This window comes from Echinops telfairi, unplaced genomic scaffold (assembly GCF_000313985.2).
Source record: "Echinops telfairi isolate 266 unplaced genomic scaffold, ASM31398v2 ScPeMD7_18;HRSCAF=68, whole genome shotgun sequence".
Classification (NCBI taxonomy): Eukaryota; Metazoa; Chordata; class Mammalia; order Afrosoricida; family Tenrecidae; genus Echinops; species Echinops telfairi.
The window spans coordinates 16,114,471-16,126,470 of record NW_022103915.1 but is presented as its reverse complement, the minus strand read 5'-3'; the positions used below and the strand labels follow the sequence as shown (position 1 = coordinate 16,126,470).

Genomic DNA, 12,000 nt, shown 5'->3' with positions numbered 1-12,000 from the left:
CCGGGTCTGGAAGACTTTCCTTGCATTGTGTACATGGTCACTAGGAGACAGAAGCAAGTCCAGGGCACCGACACATCACGTCTCCGGCACTACCCTAAACAGTGGAGAACTAAGACACGGAAACTGTAGTAATAATTAGTACAGGCTCTTGAAAGCACATCTCAAAGTCAGGCAGTGATAAATACAGGAGTGATCGTTTCAGCACAGACACGCACACGTATGGGGATCACAAAAGCAGAGTTTTCACGAGGATCAATGAAAGGAACAGATCTGAGACAGAATCATGAAGACTTCAAATCTGCAGAGATAGTTTCACAGAGATATGCCCAAAGCCCAGGTACTGTACCTCCAAAAGCTCTTTCTACTTTAGTTACACAGAAAGGAGTTTCTTATCTCAGAAATATGTGATGATCAGGAGTCAAAAAGAAATTTAAATCACCCCTTAATAGCCTGAAGCATTTTCTGTTTCTCTACCCAAACCTGCATTTACTGAGCCTGTATTTAGTTCCACTGTGGCGGACAGCCCTGGTGACACTGCTGGGTAAGCAGCTCAGCTGCTAACCAAGAGGTCAGTGGTTCAAACCCACTAGCCGCTCTGTGGAAGAAAGTTGAGGCTATCTGCTCCCATAAAGGTTTACGGCTTGGGAACCCTATGTAGCAGCATTTCCCAAAGTGGATAATACCATCCCTGGGATTTCTGGTACAATCCAGGGGTAGGGCTGCAAAAGCAGATACCTATACTTTATCTTGGATTACGGACTATCATACAAGTTAATTTGCTTAGGGGGAGGGGTGCTGAGTAATTTATTTTTCCTGAAAAGAGGGTGTTGAGGGTGGTAGGCAAGTAAGTTTGGGAATCTATGCAACATACGATCACCATGAGTTGGAATCAACTCAGTGGCAGTGGAATTATTTTGTTTTGTTCTTAAGTGGTTAAAAATACCCTGCTATTTAAGAATGCTCTCAAATACAAACTAATTTTCAGTCATAATTTGGGAGAGTAATAAAAACAAGCATCTTTTCATCTCTAGCTTCCTACAGCCCATGGTTGATACCCTCATATCATGCGAGTCTACTATGCCAGTGCCCAACCCTCCCTCCTCTGCGATTGCAGTTTATCCCCATCAGTGTGAGCCTCTTTCGCTGGACCTCTCGAGAGCTTACTAGTTAGCTATCCCCAGAACATAGTTAAAGTGCCTGCAACACAGCAGGAACTTGGGAAGTGCTTGCGTAGCGCATGAAAAGTTTTGACAAATGGGCTAACACTAAACTTTTACTGAGACTTTACTGAGCATGCTCATGTGAGACTCTGGGGTGTACAACCACACGAGGCATGCCTCCGGTCCGCCAACAGACCAGCTGGGGAGATAGGGTATTGTTCCTCGCACTTTTTTAGTTATTAAAAAGTCAAACAGATGGCTCAAAGCAAAATGATGTTCACCAGTAAACACGTTACTGTGGGAAGAACTAGAGAAACTCGGCAAAGCTAAGCAGGAGGGTTTAGCTGAGATGGTACAAGCACACACACCCAGACAATCAGAAACATCAACTCAGAGAAGTCATACACAGTACAGTGGCCAGAAGCGGGAAGAACCGGAATGGGCAAAGAGGAAGAACATAAGGTCACATGCAATTAATCTGTGTCAGTTTAAGGCACTCAGAGAGCCCATGAGTCCCCCAGTACAAGGTGGGTAGTCTACAAAGTATCATGGAATCAAATTTACTTTAAAAAATTATAAATCGATGTCCAAAAATTAATTGTATTTTAAGTATATCACCAACCCCGATATAATCAATGTCCAAATTATGATACTGCTTGGCGCCCACAATCCAGGCCACGACATAATAGGCAGTCAGTTGAACGTTTACATACGGCCAGTTGAACCCTTTGCCGAGCCATCCAGGGAAGGACCAGGGCAGCCCTGCAGAGAGAAGGGAAGAGGCAAAGGCGGAGTGGGTGACGGTGCGAACTCTTACTGCAAAATCAAAACAAAAAGCATGCTCAGCAAAGCCAAATGCCAACACAAATCTGACTCGTGGGAAGATTCTACAGGGAACACAATTTCTCAAACCCTCCAGTTTGCTGACACCCTAATTCCTTGTGGATCTCTACCCATAGGTCCCCTCGTCACAAATGCTCTTTCAGGAAAAACAACAAAAACATCTCTCCCAAGAACACACACCAATCAAAAGACTATACAATGTAAGGGAACTTCTCCTCCCATGTAAAGAAGGTTCAATAGTCACTCCTTGTTCTCGAAGGTCAAGTCGAAGCGTTCTGGAAAGCTGACAATTACCCACCCCTGTGTGATAGGTGGAGTCCTGGAGGTTTCGTGGGTTCTATATTGGATTGCTAACAAAACGGCAGGTGATTCTGACCAACCAGCTGCTCCTCAGGAGCAAGATGAGACCGTCTGCTTTCATAAAGAGGCACAGCCTTGGATGCTCCAAGGCACTCTACTGCGCCCTACAAGGTGACTTTGAGTTGTAACTGACTCATGGCAGTGGGTGGAGTAGGTTTAATACAAGTCCTGCATCCTCTTGTATACCTTCTTCCAGTTTAAGGATACCTAATTAGTCAGGTATATTTTGCTGTATCTCAAAAACAAAAACAAAAATTTCAAAAAAGGTTAGTCAGGTGATCAAATTTAACAAAATGGGTTTGTCCTTGATTCAATGCAGACAGCAATGACTCAGCATGACAAATATGCCTTTGTTCAAGGACACCGATCAAACAAGCCCATTCTTCTCGTAGCCCTGATTTCACTATTTTCAAATAAAAAGAAACAGCGATCACAATTTTCAATCCTCCTTCTCAAACTCACTCATTAACATAAACGCCATAGCGAATCTAGTTCCCCACTGGAGAAAAATATCAAATTCAAAGTAAAAGAAATGTTTCCTGATCTTGCTAAGCTGGGAACCTTTTAAAACTGCCTTATGCCGGACACACTCCAAAGGCCCAGCCTGTGTATCAATGAGCTCTGAACTCGGTGGCAGGCCAGTGAGAGGGTCTGGGCTAAATTCAGTGATACTTTTTTCCGGCTCAGAACATCTCTGGAATTTCTTATAAGGTTCAGTTCGAAAGAACATGCAAACTCTTTTTCTTTTCTTTCCTTGTTTAAATTCCTTCTTTCCTTGTTTAAATTCATTGTTAAAAATGATTTCTAAAATAACTCCAGGTGAAATTTTTCAAATGGATCACAAATTTCACTTAACTCAGTCTGTTTTGAAAAATAAAAATCATGTTACCATATACATTTGTGTATAAGCCATGTTTTTCAGCACATTTTTAATGCAGTTTTTGTGGTAAAATTAGGTACCTCAGCTGGAATTCATGTCAACTTATACTCGAGTATATACGGTTAGTGATGAAACTATGCCAGCCAGCACTGCGAATGCCTGAAATGCCTCACAGGCTCTGGACTCACATTGCTGTAAGAGTTGTGGCACCTTTGAGCAATCATGCAATGCTGCTGACCACAGGGGCAGGCGGGATCTGGGGTTGGTTTAACAAAAAGGCTTGGGGGGCAGTGCGCTTGTACATTCTTCCTCTAGAAATGGGGTCTACTACTGCATGTAGTAGTAGGGTCTCACCACCCCTGCAGAAGACCTGGATTCAATTCCAGGCCAAAGCGCGGAGGCTTGAAAATTGCTATGATGCTAAACAGGTGTAAGAGGTGCTTCTGGAGGAAGACCATGAAGAAAGTCCAGGCAGTCCAACTCCAAAGATCAGCCAATGAAAACCCCATGGATCACCACGACCCCTCTGCATTCAATCACGGGGATGGCACCAGATGAGGCAGCCTTGAGTTCTGCTGTGCATGGGGTCACCAGGAGTCAGTCAGCCACATGGCAGCCTACAACAACTGCTGCTAGCACAAATTTGAAGGTAGTGGGGTGGGGGGGGGTGTTACTGCATACACGAAGCAGTTCTATAAGCAGTACTACTCTTTTACAAATTTCAAAGGTTTTGTTATGGGAAGTAGTTTGGAGTCACAGAGGAAAAAGCAGACTAGGATCAGGTTCTGAACGCTTTCCTGCCATTTACTAGGTGCCTATGGCTCATCTTCTCTTAGCTTCCACTGTTTCCTAGGTAAATGAGATGACTGATATGTTACTCCCAAGTTACGGAAAGAGCTGACGTTACTAATGGCTAGACTAACAGGTGTGTTTGTTTCCACACGAGTTGCCACCGAGTGGATTCTGACTCACGGCCACCCTGCTCAGAGTAGAAAACGGCACTGCATAGGGTTTTCAATGGCTGTAGATCCCCAAGCCAAAGAAAGGACCGTGCCTGATGCCTACTTTGCTGCTCATGGCATTAACCACGGTACGAGTTCTCCAATAATAAAACAAGTCTACTAATGTGGGTCAAAACAGTCTACAGAAGAATTGCAAACTTCACTTCTTACCCATGAGTGTAATATTAGGGTTCCTCTTCTTGGCTTCTTTCATTATCCACCACTCATAGCCCCGAAAATAATTCTCATCGAGTGCATAGTGCATGTGGGAGGGCTCAGTGCCATCTGAACGGGGGAGAGCAAAAGAAGGAAGCGAGCTGTTAACAGTGATCTCCCATGACCACCGCATCTCTGACTCTTTCTCCCCTCCCCCCAGTTCCAAACCTACAGTTGGGTAAGTACGAGAAATCATAGAACTGGAGATTGCATGATCCAAGTCTATGACCTCACTGGCTTTCATGAAACCAAGTACCACAGGGGAGCTGTCGAATTAACACTGGACTGCTAGACCCAATAATGCTGCTGTCGTTGTTCAGTGTCATCAGTCGGCTCCAACACATAGCAACTCCACGCACAACAAAACGAAACACTGTACGGTGCTGTGCCACCCTCACAATTGTCCCTGGGCCTGAGCCCACTGCTGCAGCCACCGTGTCAATCCATCTCATCAAGGGCCTTCCTCGTTTTCGCTACTGCCCCATCTTATCAAATCTGATGTCCTTCTCCAGGCTCTGGTCTCTCTTGACAATATGTCCAAAGTACGAAAGATGACGTGTTGCCATCTTTGCCTCTAAAGAACACTCTGGCCTTACTTCTTCCAGTACAGATAGGTTTGCCCTTTCAGCGGTCTATGGTACTTCCAATATTCTTCTCCAGCAGCACAGTTCCACTGCATTGAGTCATCTACGGTCTTCCTTATTCAATGTTCAACTTTCACATGCATATGAGGCAATGGAGAATACCATGGCTTGAGTTAGGGGCACCTTAGTCTTCAAAGTAGAATTCCTGCTCTTCAATACCCTACAGAGGTCTTGTGCAGATTTACATAATGCAATATGTCTTTTGGTCTCTTGACTGCTGCTTCCATGAGCATTGATTGTGGATCCAAATAAGAGAAAAGTATTAAACAACTTCAACCTTTTCTCCATTTATCATGTGCTACCTATTGGTCCAGTTGTGAGGATTTGGGTCTTCCTTATATTGAGTTATAATCCACACTGAAGGCTATAATCCTTGATCTTCAGCAGCAGGTGCTTCAATTCCTCACTTTCAGCCAGCAAGGTTGTGTCACCTGCATCCCGCAGGTTGTTAATAAGGCTCCTCCCATCCCTATGCCACACTCTTCTTCACATAATCCAGCTTCTCTGAATTAAAGAAGATGGATGATACGAAGATGTGATGATTAAAAGAAATTCAAGTAAGACTGCTAGGTGTTGCAAACCCACCAGTCGCCCCTCGAGAGACAGACGAGGCCATCGACTCCCATAAAGACTGATAACCTCACACACTGTAGCGAACAGCACCACTCTGCCCTATACGGCGCTACAAAGCAGCTGGAGGAAATGGGTTCACACCTTGCTAAACATTCTTTCTGCTGTCTAGATTATATTGTTTTTGGAAGCTACAGATTTATGTACCGCTGAGTTACTTCAATGAAGCAAGCACTCCAAAGTTGGAATGCCATTTTGATGAAGAATTCATATTTTTAAATTAAGGCATTTAAAAAGGACCCATGAGAAACAATCTGATTAGCAACAATCAATATCAAAAGTCTCAACTCTTTTTATTCATCATGAGAAATCACAGATTACATTGTTATCTGTGGTTTCACGGATAACAGAATCAGATGATGGGGAGACACTCTCCCATTTCCCAAGCACTCCTACCTGTTGTCTGCCCATCGCCACCTATTTCGACCTTTAGAATATGCAAAGAGGCACCAAAGTTTGGCTGGGGAAAGAAGAAACGGCATTAACACGGCTACATTGTCAAAGAACATAGCACTGAAAGACAATTATGCATTTCTCACTCACTCACTCCCTTTGGTTTTACAGATGAGAAAATCAAAGCAAAATTTCAGAGAGCAGTTTACTCCAAAAGTGATTTGTCTTTTTATTTTGTTGAATTAAAATCGTGAAGCTGGCATACTCTGCTGATGAAGCACTCCATCTAATTTCTAAGATATCACAATTGCTATTCAATGATGAACGTTTTCATTACCTTAAAGAGATAATCCAATATTTGAGAACGATAGGGCTCTTGGTAATTTACTAAGAGTCGGGAGGTTGCCTGAAAAACACACACACACACACAAAAGGTTTCAAGAGTGTGAATAAAAGAAATCCAAGCATCAGTGCATCTTCCTAGCGTTCATGCTACGCCTCCCCGGCCCACATTTGGCCAACTCCCGGGAATGGCTGAATAGGGGAAAGCTGCTCCCACAGTGGCTGCCAGTCTGCCTTCCCTTTGAGGGCTATTGCTTGTGCACCAGCTAAAAGGCAGCAACAAGCAGGTTTCTCTTGTGCTGGGGTGAGGGCTGGCTGGGAGGTAAGTTTAGCACCATCGACAATGCAGGCTTACAAGCCTACCTTGAGGATCTGCACTCAGGGAACAGTTATTAGAAGAAAGAAAACTTGGATTTTCTATCTTAAGACCATTTGTCTACTATAATACCTGGGTACTGGGTGGACAGGCGGGATTAAGCTCGGCTAACTGTTCCCTTCAACCTCTTGGAGGAACACCTGATGCGCAGGAATGCAGAAAGGAACGTTCTCGGCTCTTCTACATGTTTGCAAGTGCTATCGACAGACCCGGGGTGTCCTCATAACCGTCAGGTCTGTTCTGGTTCAACCCCTTCTGAGAATTTGCCTTTCTCCTATGAACCACAGTCCAGTGTCACCCTTTGAGTCTTAGGCACAGTGACTCTCTAGGACAGAAAATAACAACCTCATGGCTTCCCAGCTGTAAATGGGGAGCGGCTGGTGAGTTCGAACTGCTGATTTTCTCGGGCCACGGCCAAGCATTTTAACCACCACACTACCAGGGCACCTTCATTCTCAGCGCAGACATACTAAATCCAAATCGCTATTTAGACAAGGCTTGTGTGTACAGAGGAATCACCTGGGGCACTAAGTACGTGTCATCCTTGATCTTGATTCTGATGCAGTACATGTGGGGTGGAAGTGAATTCTGAGTAGGCGAGTGAACCTCAAGGAACCCAAGTGAAGCCCTGGCAGTAATGCCCAGAGCGGGCTGTCCTGAGGAAGCGTCACACAAGGCTGGCATCAGAATGCATGGAAAGTACAGAACTGACGTTCAGTCACACCCAGAATATGGTGACAACGGTTAATGACAGATTGATAATACACATAACAAAACCAACAACTGGCCAAAAGTTTATCTTTAGGGGAGCAATTTAAGCAAGGGGACTAGAAGAGTAGGTTTTCAGTATGTGTTCTTGTTTGGTGCCATCAAGTCAGTTCCAACCCACAGCAAGTCTACGCAGAACAGAGCCAAACACTGCCCAGTCTTGCGCCATCCTTACAGTTAATTGTTCCTGTGCCGAAAGCCACGGTTGCGTCACTGTGACAATCCATCTCCTTGAGCCCTTTCCTCTTTGTCACTGGCCCTCCACTTGATCAAGCATGATGCTCCAAGAACTGGCCTCTCCTGACAATATGTCCAAAGTACGTAAAATGAACTCTTATCATTCTTGCCTCTTCAGAGCACACGGCTACACTTCTTCCAAGAGAGATTGGTTTGGCTCTATGCTTGAAAGCCAGGCAGCCCTAGGTTCAAACGACTGAACTTGGTCTGGTATGTACCAGGGGCAAGGTATTTGACGTCATGAGGCTTGGCTCTCATTCTTATACCCTGACACATGCGACTGCTGGCATTCTGGTGGGGCACATGGCTACTTCCTCCCACTCAGGAACGCCCCCAGCTCTGCCACTGAGGGACAGGCCCATGGAGCAGCTTCCTAACCCTCTCCAACTCAACCCATCGCGAACCACACAGAGCACTCGTACCCAAGTCTGCTCCTTTCTCTGCGTTTCTTGCCTTGGTAAAGAATGGCATCTGCCTAAACAGGAAACATGGGGTCACCATCTTACGAAACTGCTCATCCATCTACAGTCACCAAGACCTCCTCGATGTCTTCCAACCCACCCCTTCTCTTAACCCAACCACATGAACCTCACTAGGAGGGATGTGCATCTACTCCTCCCTCGTGTCCTGAAGTGGGTCTCTCCTGTGGGCTTCCTTGGCCCCAGGTTCCTATTTCTATAGCAACATTTCTGAACCGCAGGCACCTATTCCCTGCTTTACTGATCTGTCTCACCTCTCAGCTCTGTGAGAGCAGGGACAGGTCGTATTCAAGTTCACATTACCATGCATTATGTTAGCCAATAAAATTTTACGTATCTTTGGTGTTACCTTTTGTAGTATAGACACAGCCAACATAAGGTAGGTTTTGAGTCAGAGGGAGGTCACAACCTGATTTCATCATTTATAAGCTATGTGACAGTGGGTGAGTTCCTGGACAGTGGGTGAGTTACTAATTTGGCTGTTTCAAAATTAAAATAAGATGACATTCTTAAATACTCTGCATAGTACTTGCCACATAATAAGCTCTCAGTAAGTAGCAGGCACTGTATACACATATTTCTTTTTTGAGCCACTGCCCTCAAAGAGCTTACAGTTTAGCAACGGTTCACAACAGTCACGCAGACATTCTTTAAATGAACACTTGACCCAGGTAAAAATGCTTCCTTCCCTGATTTACGGTGTTACAACTGTTGTGTTTTTCTGCATCTGGGTTCTTTGAACACACTCATTAACACAGAAGGTGTCAATTCTAGGCAAGTACGTACCACAAGCCTGCAATCACATACAAAGCAAAAGCATTCGTGAGCAGTAACAGTCAAGATATCCTAGCATAATGTGCCATCAAGCAATGTGAAATAACTAACCACGCAGACTAAACAACACCTGGAGCCTTTAAAAGCCCAGGAGGAAGCCTTAGAATCAACATTTCTTCATCCAAAGGCCTTTCAGAACTCCTTCCTTATCCCTGAAACTGGCTATTAATCAACTTTAGTTACCTGGCAGACAGCGTCACATGACACTTTACCACTACCTTCTCACAGTGCCCCCCCCACAAAAAAAAAGCAAACCTGCGGCCAATGTATTGATTCTGGCCAACAGGCACCTGGTAGATAATGAAGAACCACCCACTGGGTTCCCAGGTTGCAAATCTCTCCTGAAGCCAACTGAGCCACTGGTGGGAACCTGTCTCCCTCAGAGCAGCTGAGCCCCTGGGCCACCAGGGCTCCTCACAATGCACCCAACAGACAGGGAGTTTATCCTCGGATCAGAAACAGACATCCAACCCAATCAAATGCACTGCCATCAATTCGGCCTCATAGCAACCCCCCGTCCCTAGGGGTTTCAAAGCTGTACATCTTTATGGGAGCAGACAGCTTCCTTCCCCTGAGGAGTGGCTGGTGGATCAGAACTGCTGATTAGTAACCTAAGGCATCACCCAGGATACTGCCAGATCTCCTAAAATGAGGTGCAGGGACCTTTAATAACCCACTCAAAGCCATACAGTGAGAGGAAAGACCAGACTAGATCCTGACAATCTGCTCTAGTCCATGCCCTTACCTACTACACCACTACCATCCCTAGATGATAAAAACATACACCCTCACTGCCATCAAGCCGATTCCCACTCATAGCGGCCCGACAGGACAGAGGAGAACTGCCCCTGTGGGATTCTGAAACTGTAGCCTCTTTACAGGAGTAGAAAATCCCGTCTTTCTCCCAACCCTATTACACAAATGTGTAGCTGTATACAGAAGGCTAAATTGAGTTAGACAAAACATCCCCACAGATCCCCTACCCCGAGTCAAAGTTTCTATCAGACTGAAAGTGACCAGGTCAGGTCACCCAAACAGCAAGCAAGCATTACGGCTAGTTCTGAGGGAAGTTGGCAAACCATGGGACAAATAACCCAGTCAAGAGTTCAGCCTTAAGATTTTCAAATAAATTAGCTCTAGTGTGATCTGGTGTGCAAAAAAATAAATAAGCAACACACCTTCTCCCAAAGGACGTTCACCATAAACCCCAGGGACGCAAAGATCGCAAAGGGAGGGGGACAAAACAAAGACAAAGGAGAGATTACCAAGAAGATGGGCATGGAGGATGGGGCTTTCTGCCCACATCAACAGTTAGTCTCAGAAACTCACAGGGGGTCGCTATGAGTCAGCACTGGCTGGATGGCAGTGAGTTTGGCTTTGGGTTTGGACAGAGGTCAGGAAATGTTGACAAGGGTTAAGAACAATTCCTCTAGTGAAGAAAGCTGCCCAGGAGCCAAGAGAATTAAGTACTTACTATGCCTACTGACCATTTTGCCCAAGGCTGGCATTGTTCTCAGGCAAACAGAAAAAGAATGCTTCCTCCCAAGTCCCACAGGCAAGAAAGGCCTGAGAAGGCAAGACAAGTAAATGTCAAGAGGGACCCTAGGTGAGCTCCTGGAACAGAAACAGGGCCTCAGGTACAAATGGCAGCACCCTGACTGAGGGATGCCTTTCCTTCATCATGACAGAGGGACATCTGCGGTGACGAAGGTGCCACACTAATCATGTCAGGTGTTGATAATAAGGTAAATGAGGGTGTGCAGGAACTCTTGGTACTGTCTTTACAACTTTTCTGTAACCCTTCAAAAGACACAAATAAAAGCACTGTCATCGTGTAGATTCCAATCATAGAGACCCTATCGGACAGGGTAGACCTTACTCTATGAGTCGCCGAGACTCTCACCCTAGTGGTGACCGCGATGGGCTGCTAGCCACTGAATAGGTCACCAGTTCGAAACCACCAGCCCCTCCAAGGGAGAGCCAGGAGACTTTCTAACCCCACAAAGAGTTAATATCCGCAGCCCTCGGACAGTTCTCCACGGGAGGGAGTGAAAATCTTTCAGAGAATAGAAAGCCCCATCTTTCTCACTCGGAGGGCCTGGTGGCTTCAAACTGCTGACCAACATCAGCATCCCAACGTGTAAACACTTTCCACCTGGGCTATTCTACAATGAAATGAATAAAAGCCAAAAAAAGATAAAAACACCTCATTCTCTACTCTGAAAGCCTCAACCTGGAACAAGCTTTCCAAAGCTATAGTCAGAATCAACTGGTGTTTGTTCCTATGTAATTGCTCACACCCCCACTGCAGAATGACAAAGAGGGGACAGGATAACAGGGGACGATGAAAGCCAGGGTCACAGCTATTAACCCAAAGCTCCCCACCTCCTGACACATAGAGTTAGGCACCAGCCCTCAGGGGGCTAATGACTCTCTGGGCTTCACCCTCCCAGGGCAACTGTCCAGGCTGGTGATACTGGTAGACCAATACCCCGCCAGCATCCTCCGGCCCCGGCCAGGCCCCGAGGAGACCTGCAGACTCCTCTCCCGCTGCCAGAGGACTGTCCAGCGCTTGTCCCTTCGAAAGAGCCCGAGTGGCCCTGGCTTCCGACACGCCCACTCCCCAAAAGTGCCCAGGCACCATCTCTGCGCATGCCTCTTGCGCAGACAGATGTTCCCAGCTCCCTGGCCGTTTCTGGCGCGACCCTGCCGGGGTGCCGTCTCCGCGACCGGGAGACCCAGGCCGCGGTCCCCGGGGAGAGGGTGGTCGCATTTTAGACCTGTCAGGGAGTCGCCGGCTCTCTGGGTCCCACTTTCACCCCCGGCTGCTGCCCGGC

At 46.2% G+C, this 12,000-nt stretch overlaps 1 protein-coding gene across 1 annotated transcript in view; it reads right to left on the bottom strand.

Moving 5' to 3' along the window:
- The window catches only part of GALC (galactosylceramidase), a 50,062-nt gene that overhangs the window by 35,871 nt on the left and 2,191 nt on the right, over positions 1-12,000 (bottom strand). The window contains exons 2-5 of the mRNA XM_045288048.1: positions 6,465-6,533; positions 6,131-6,194; positions 4,416-4,529; positions 1,783-1,922 (exon numbers count right to left, since the gene is read on the bottom strand). Of these exons, the coding sequence (XP_045143983.1) occupies positions 1,783-1,922; positions 4,416-4,529; positions 6,131-6,194; positions 6,465-6,533 (387 nt within the window). The remainder of the gene's footprint in view (positions 1-1,782; positions 1,923-4,415; positions 4,530-6,130; positions 6,195-6,464; positions 6,534-12,000) is intronic.